General features: G+C 36.6%; 1 protein-coding gene across 15 annotated transcripts; it reads right to left on the bottom strand.

The window, feature by feature from the left end:
* Window positions 1-6,024: 6,024 nt before the first annotated feature.
* On the bottom strand, window positions 6,025-8,537 carry LOC110276343 (uncharacterized). Of its 15 annotated transcripts, none has more exons than XR_002368980.2 (5): window positions 8,209-8,537; window positions 8,003-8,082; window positions 7,666-7,825; window positions 7,016-7,137; window positions 6,025-6,216 (listed from the first exon to the last, which is right to left on the bottom strand). XR_002368980.2 is itself a non-coding variant. In XM_021133137.2 (5 exons), exons 1-5 carry the CDS (start codon window positions 8,313-8,315, stop codon window positions 6,203-6,205), a joined length of 384 nt encoding a protein of 127 aa, XP_020988796.1. In that variant the 5' UTR covers window positions 8,316-8,537; the 3' UTR covers window positions 6,025-6,202. The 15 variants fall into 15 exon arrangements, 2 of the variants coding, with proteins under 2 accessions (XP_020988796.1, XP_020988797.1); XR_008004116.1 differs by having other exon boundaries at window positions 7,016-7,120; XR_008004113.1 differs by having other exon boundaries at window positions 7,666-7,750.
* Window positions 8,538-8,570: the final 33 nt, after the last annotated feature.

Below are 8,570 nucleotides of genomic sequence, written 5' to 3'. Positions count from 1 at the left end.
CCTTTTCCATTCCCACCAAGCCATTCCTACCTTATTCATCTGAAATCACTCACAAATAACATCAAGATAAGCACAAAAGAGCATGTTTTCACATTTAGGTTCAATTTAGGGATCAAAAACAAAAGTATGCTATTTTGGTGCTTAAGTGTAAGTTTATTTGATGAAATTCACTCAATTCAAGCCAAAATATCTTATCAAATATGGACTCATCAATTCCCCCGCACTTAAACAATAGCATGTCTTCATGTTAAACACATACAAAGGAGAAGGGTAAAGGGGCAAGCAACTTATTTAATGCAACTACCTACAAGCATGTATACTATGCAAAGTGCTATCTATCTATATTATCCTATTGATTTGGTGAAAACAAACAATCCAATTTCCAAGCAAGAGTATAACCATATAGGGCCAAGCAAAGAAGTAGCTCAATACAATTAAAATCTAAAGAATTGATTCATCTTATGAAAAAGAAGCAACTTGCAATAATGCATGATAAGAAGGGTGGAGACATAGAATTGAGTAATTGAACCCTCACTAGGTGTGTATACACTCTCAACGCTCAGTGTTTAGGGTCAATTCACTTAAGTCTCCTCTAATCATGCTTTCAAGGGATTGCTTTTCATCTAACAATTAACAAGTATTTGATGCATGTATGCAAGTATATGGGGTAAGGGTAGGATGAGTATATGGCTAAGTGGAATAAAGGATTGAATCTTTGATTAGCTCAAATATACAACTCAACCTATATCAATCAACCAACAAAAATTGCATTCTAACCACCCATTACTTCTTTTGACACACATCCATGCTTTAGTTTCTATTCAAAACACATATGCATTTCTTATTCATTCATTTTTTTTCTTTTCTTTGGGGCAACCTTTGTCCCTTCTTATTATTATAAAGAATCAAGAAAAACCAAGATCACAATCATAGAAGAGATATAGCACACAATGAACAAAAATTGTGGTTATACTGTGTAACCACTTATTAAAGCTCAAAGACTCACAAGGTATTTTGTTTTGTCTCTCTTCTATGTTCCATAAAAATTCATTCAAGCAAATTTTAAAAACAATTTTCCAAATCAATTCAATAGAATACCTTTGAAACAAAATTCTTGAACATTTTTGTTGTTTTTCACCAAAGTTATTTCCTATATATGTATGTATATATGTTGTGATGGATGCAATTTCAAAATCTTTCCTAGTTCTATTCCTAATTTTCAACGTCACAAAAACTAACATGAACAATTAAGGCAAAATTGAACTAGGTGCTATACTATTCACATCATCCAATCACAACTTCTATCTATAAAATATACCATGCAAAATATAAACTATGAACAAACTAAGATATATTTACTAAAAGAAAATGCAATGCAACAATCAAAAACATTCCAAATATCTACAAGAAAATAATAAAAGAAACCAAAAATAAAGTGTAAAGTATTCGGAAAAGAGAATTTACGCCCTAAAAATGGTGAATCCTCCCCCACACTTAAGCGTTGCACGGTCCTCCATGCATGAACACAATTTGGGAGTGAGGAGCTATAAGGCTCCACCTTCAGCTGGTGGGCTCTGGGTTACTGTACACATAAGTAAACAACCATTGAGGAAAAGATCATATGAGTGTGGTATAGTAAAAGACAATGTGTGTATTCTAAGTGTGCGCACACTTTAGAACATACACATTGGTCGGGTAAAGCGATATCCGCACAATCAAGAGAAAGCATGTCCTCAATTAGGTGGTCTAGGTTGTACATAAAAAAGTAAAACTTAAGGGAAAAACAATCCTAGGTAACCACAAAAGTGAATTGAGTATTTGTTATTGGTTATTAAAATTGTGCAAGTGAAAGCGCAAGATTGATATAAAATAGCACAGTAAACAACAACCAATCCATTAATGAAAGGAAAACCAGTTTTTCATCATGAAACATAAAAAAAAGTCACATGGGAAAGATACTTGTTACAAAAAGTGACAAGCTTGATAAGAATCAAGTTGAGACACTCAAACAAATGCAAAGCATTAATCAAGCAACAAGTATCGGGCATATGATGAAGTTAATATCAAAATCATGATGAACGAGTAATTTCAACTCAATTCACTTAATTCAATGCACTTACATCATTGTCCTAGTTGTACAATCAAAATATGAGTATTCAAACCCACTAGGTACTAGTAATTTAAGGCAAAGTATAAGTGCATTGGTGGAAACTTCAAGCAACAAGCAACCCAATCAATATCAAATAAACACTTGTGATTTATTCAATTAACGAGCAAGTAGACAAAAAATAATATAACTATTAGAATGAAAATGAGATAGAATGAAAACTAAGTGAAACAAGTAGAGAAACATGGGAAAAGTAAGAGAAGAGAGAGGTGCAAGGGGGTGGAAGTGTGTTAGGGCTTTAGGAAAAATGCAAACAAAATTTTGCCCAAAACAGCACGTGTGCGTATGCACAGGTACGTGTGCGCACGCACACAAGGTGAAACAGGGGGGTTGTGCGAACGCTCTGGACAGAAGGGGAAACAAGATCTATGCGTACGCACCAGAGTGTGCACATGCACAGGTGGTACACGAAATCGTGATCACACACTTTCTTCACAACTCCGTATAGCTGACCAGCAAGTGCACTGGGTCGTCCAAGTAATACCTTACGTGGGTAAGGGTTGATCCCACAGAGATTGTCGGCTTGAAGCAATCTATGGTCACCTTGTAAATCTCAGTCAAGCAGATTCAAATGGTTATGGGATTTTGATAATTAAAAGAGAAATAAAATATAAAATAAGATAGAGATACTTATGTAATTCTTTGGTGGGAATTTCAGATAAGCGTAGGACATGCTTTGTTCCTCCTGAATCTCTGCTTTCCTACTACCTTCATCCAGTCATGCGTACTCCCTTCCATGGCAAGCTGTATGTTAGGGGATCACCGTTGTTAATGGCTACCATCCATCCTCTCAGTGAAAATGGTCCAGCTACGGGTTACGTAGGGCTAACCATCTGTCGGTTTTCAATCGTGTCGGAATAAGATCCAATGATCCTTTTGCACACTGTCACTGTGCCCAACAGTCGTGAGTTTGAAGCTCGTCACAGTCATCCCATCCTAGATCCTACTCGAAATACCACAAACAAGGTTTAGATTTTTCGGAGCTCAAGAATGCTACCAATTGATTCTAGCTTATACCATGAAGACTCTGATCTCACGAAATAGAAGGCTCTATTGTCAGGAGAGGCAACCATGCGTTGTGGACCAGGAGGCCAAGAGATATGTATTCAAGCTTGTTTTCATGTAGAATGGAAGTGGTTGTCAGGCACGCGTTCATAAGTGAGAATAGTGATGAGTGTCACTTGATCATCACATTCATCATGTTGAAGTGCGAATGGATATCTTAGAACAAGAATAAGCTTGAATTGAATAGAAAACAGTAGTAATTGCATTAATTCATAAGGAACAGCAGAGCTTCACACCTTAATCTATGAGGTGTAGAAAGTCCACCGTTGAAAATACATAAGTGATGAAGGTCGACGCATGGCCGCCTCCCAAATAACATGAAACAATCGAAAAAAGGGTTCAAATACCTGATCCCAAGATCAAGGATAATCAAAAGATGAAAATACAATAATAAAATGTCCTATTTATAGTGAACTAGTAACCTAGGGTTTACAGAAATAAGTAAATGATGCAGAAATCCACTTCTGGTGTCCTTTTCTGGCATTAAACGCCTAAAATAGTGCCAAACTGGGCGTTTAACGCCCATTCTGCTACCCTTACTAGCGTTTAAACGTCAGTAAGCTCCTTCTCCAGGGTGTGCTATTTTTAATGCTGTTTTTGAGTTTGCTTTGATTTTTGCAGTTGTTTTTGTGAATCCACATGATCATCAACCTAAAGAAAACATAAAATAACAATAGAAAATGGAAATTTAACATAGATAAATAAAAATTGGGTTGCCTCCCAATAAGCGCTTCTTTAATGTCAATAGCTTGACAGTGAGCTCTTATGGGCTACTCACAAATATTCAGAGCATGGTTGGGGCCTCCCAACACCAAACTTAGAGTTTGAATGTGAGGGCTTTGGTTGACTCTGTATTGAGAGAAGCTTTTCATGCTTCTTCTCCATGTGTACAGAAGGAGATCCGTGAGCCTTAAACACAAGGTAGTCCTCATTCACTTGAAGGACTAACTCTCCTCTGTCTACATCAATCACAGCTTTTGTTGTGGCTAGGAAGGGTCTTCCAAGGATGATGGATTCATCCTCATCCTTCCCAGTGTCTAGGATTATGAAATCAACAGGGATGTAAAGGTCTTCAGCCTTTACCAAGACATCCTCTACAAGTCCATAAGCCTGTTTCTTTGATTTGTCTGCCATCTCCAGTGAGATTCTTGTAGCTTGTACCTCAAAGATTCCTAGTTTCTCCATTACAGAGAGTGGCATGAGGTTTACACTTGACCCCAAGTCACACAGAGCCTTCTCAAAGGTCATGGTGCCAATGGTTCAAGGTATTAAGAACCTTCCAGGATCTGGTTTCTTTTGAGGTATCTTCAACTGAGCCAAGGCATTTAGTTCATTAATGAGCAATGGAGGTTTATCCTTCCAAGTCTCATTACTAAATAATTTGGCATTCAGCTTCATGATTGCTCCTAGATACTGAGCAATTTCCTTTTTAGTAGTAACTTCATCTTTTTCAGAAGAAGAATATTCTTCAGAGCTCATGAATGGTAATAGGAAGTTCAGTGGAATCTCTATGGTCTCTAGATGAGCCTCAGATTCCTTTGATTCCTCAGGAGGGAACTCCCTAGTGGTCAGTGGACGTCCCATGAGGTCTTCCTCACTGGAGATCACTGCCTTTTCACCTTCTCCAGATTCGGCCATGTTGGATATAGTTATGGCCTTGCACTCTCTTTTCGGGTTCTCTTCTATATTGCTTGGGAGAGTACTAGGAGGAGTTTCAGTGACTCTTTTACTCAGCTGACCCACTTGTGCCTCCAAATTTCTTATGGAGGACCGTGCCTCAGTCATGAAGCTAAAGGTGGTCTTAGATAAATCAGAGACTATGTTTGCTAAGTTAGAGAGGCTCTGCTCAGAATTCTCTGTCTGTTGCTGAGAAGATGATGGAAAAGGTTTGCTATTGCCAAACCTATTTCTCCCACCATTATTGTTGTTGAAGCCTTGTTGAGGCTTTTGTTGATCCTTCCATGAGAAATTTGGGTGATTCCTCTATGAAGAATTATAGGTGTTTCCATAGGGTTCTCCCATGTAATTCACCTCTTCCATTTCAGGATTCTCATGGTCATAAGCTTCTCCTTCAGAGGAGGATTCTTTAGTACTGCCAGATGCAGCTTGCAATCCAGTCAAATTCTAAAAAATCATATTGACTTGTTGAGTCAATAATTTGTTCTGAGCCAATATGGCATTCAGAGTATAAATCTCAAGAACTCCACTACAACAATAAGGGTTTTTGCAACGGTCAAAAACCGTTGCCATAGAACAAAAAACCGTTGCAAAAGCTTTAGGCAACGCTTTGGCAACGGTTTTTGACCTGTGGTATATGCGGCCGTTGCCAATGCTCAAAGGCAACGGTTTTTTACTTAAGGCAACGGCAACCAAAAAAACTGTTGCCATAGTTATTAGCATAGGCAACGGTTTTGACAACAATTTTTAGAGAACGGTTTACAACCGTTACTGGATAGGCAACAGTTTAAAACCGTTCTCTTTCATGACGTAACAATTTAAAACCATAACTAGATAGACAACGGTTTAATGGCCTTTTACCATAGTTTTAACACCATTGTCTTTGGAAACTTTTGACAACGGTGTTTTCTAGTTATGTATTTCTTTATTTACAATAGTTTTCTCATGATGCATTAAAATTAATATTTCAACTATTTTTTAGGGTTAATAGATTAATATTCCAACTATTTGAATCAAATCACTAAAGAAAACTAATTGAACATTTGATTTATAACGTACTCTATAAGATTAATGAATGTTTGTGACCTAAAAAAACATAGCTTTTAGAAGTCAAATAAGCTAGGATACTTTAAAATCACATAATAAAAGTTTAAGTCATAAAAATATCTAATCATAAACAAAAGATTTGATATATTACAATAGCAAATAGACTCCCCATCATCTCCACAAATTGGTAATTTTTACTCTCTAGTGTTTGATCTTCTCAATGTGTGATGAAGTTCTCCCTCACCCTCATAATGATTTTCCTGTGAACAAAAAAATTAGCAAATTAAATATAATACTAAACCTCATGCTAATAATGCTTACTAATAGAGAGAGGGGATGAGGGAAAGAAAGATAACTGCTAGTGATTTTCCTTATGAATTTCCTTATTAATAGCTAGGTCATAATAGCTAATATTAATTTGGACAAGCAAACTAATAATCTCGTTTAAATATAATACAAGAAGAAACAAACTACCAATGAAAAGACAAGTAAACCATCATTTGAGATTGTAAAATATGTCTAAAGAGGCTGCCATCGACAATTATTCTTGTGCTTCAGTTCAGTTATGCTGATCAAACAAGATGGAAGATTTGTTACTAATAAACCATTATTTAATTCCATAGAAAAAGTCAATATATGATTTTGACTCTTGTGTTGATCAATAACGTTAATAAGCTCAAGGAATTAAACTAAATCTCAAATTTTCCAAAGAAAACTTTAATTGAATTCTACCTTAGTGTAAGTTTTTCCTGATCCATATAGCTCAAGGATATGTTTGGTTCACCTTTTACTTGTAATAGGTATGCATAATTTAGTTATAACAGAACATTATCATTCAAAACAGAAATTAAAAACAGCAATTATGCTAAAGTTGTTATAAATTATGCTATCTTAAGACATAAACACAAAAATAATGACAGACACAAACTTGTTTCAAGAAAGAGACAGATACATGGATATAAATAGAGACATGACCATTTTATCTTATCTCTATCTCCTTTTTTATATTTTCTGCTATGAGACACTTAGCAAACTTGGAGTTAATGGTGGAACATATACCTATTCGGCCAATGAATGTTGTGTCAACTAGTGAAGCAATAAGATCAGCTGTCAAAGCCATAGCAGAAGGCACTGAAATTGACAATTTTTCCCAACCAAGGTTGTCTGCTTTGAAAACAAGTCTAAAGTAAGAAGAAAATAAAAAAAGTCAAGAATTACACCTGTAGAAGAGAAAATACAACATAATTCAATTCACACTTTTGCAATCCACATTCAATTCAAGAAGGAAAAAAAAAGAATTTTGATAAACAAAAGAACAAATCAAACAGCAATTTCATGAACAAATTCAGAAAGAAAACCCTAAAGAGCTCCTATACTTTATCTTTTCTACAAAGATCTCTGATCTATAAGAAAAACTAACACAAATTTTATTGTACCCTTTGTTTGGTCTTTGAATCACAATAGAAATTTCACCCCCCAAAACTCAAAAGCAATGAGAAACAAGATATTAAATGGTGAAGTCAATTTTATCCCATAACCCTGTATTTCAACACTAATTTAAAGCACACTCGCCATTTTTCTTTAACTGGCATAATGTCTTCGCAAGTAAGGTAAAAATCCATTACATACCCCATCTCAAAAAATTAGTAAAAAAAAATTAACCAAAGTAAACCAAAACACAAAAACTTAAAGTGCATAAATTAGCTAACCCTTCAACTTATGACAAATCGCTCTGCACAATTCAAATGTTCCGGCATTAGGGGTATACCATCTGTATCCTTTGCGAATAGCATTCTACCATAGTCACCACACATTAATCAAACATTCACATGATCATTACTTCATGATCATTACTTCATTATCATACACCTAAATCAAACAGCAGAAAGATGCAGCAATAAAAGTACAATTCACACAAAAATAAAATGAGAATTCACCTCAGCTATGATGGCAGGTGTATTGAAATAATTGACACACGTGAAGTTTTCCAAATAAGAAATAATGAAAAACCTGTAAAATAGTACTTTCATTAAAAAAAAATCTCACCTTGTTACATGACACAATTAAGACGAGACTTGAACCTGAAACTTATTATCTAGCCTCATGAAACCACATGTTCCTACAAGCTACACAGAACACAATTGAAAAAAGGATTCACAATAAAAAATTGACTTGCCTGATCTATAGGATTGTTACAGAGCAATAAGAGTTCAGAAATGGTGGTTCTGGTAGCTAGGGCACAACCAACTCACCATGAATGACGGTGGCGACCAGGAATTTCGGAGGCGGCGGCGGCAGAGGAACGGCTCCTCCTCTGTTGCGTCACTTTCTGTCCCTTCCTTCCTCTCTGCGGCAACATCAACAGTCATCTACTCTCTGTTTGGTTCCTTCCAGTGACAGCGGCGGCTTCCATCAACCACAGCAACGGCAAGGCGCGGTGACGGCGGCAACAAAGATGAGCTCCTTCTCTTGCTCACGTCGCGCGTTCTGTGCATGTCTCTCTCTCACTCTCGTTTTCCCCTCAAGGTCAGCGGCGGCAGTGGCGTGGTCACCACCGGCAGCGCCTCTCCCTTCCCCTCTCCTCTCCTTCCCGTTCTCTGATCCCCCCTCCCCC

The sequence above is a fragment of the Arachis duranensis genome, chromosome 10, assembly GCF_000817695.3.
Source record: "Arachis duranensis cultivar V14167 chromosome 10, aradu.V14167.gnm2.J7QH, whole genome shotgun sequence".
NCBI classification, from domain to species: domain Eukaryota; kingdom Viridiplantae; phylum Streptophyta; class Magnoliopsida; order Fabales; family Fabaceae; genus Arachis; species Arachis duranensis.
The sequence above is the reverse complement of the archived record's forward strand: the minus strand, read 5'-3'. Positions and strand labels throughout refer to the sequence as shown.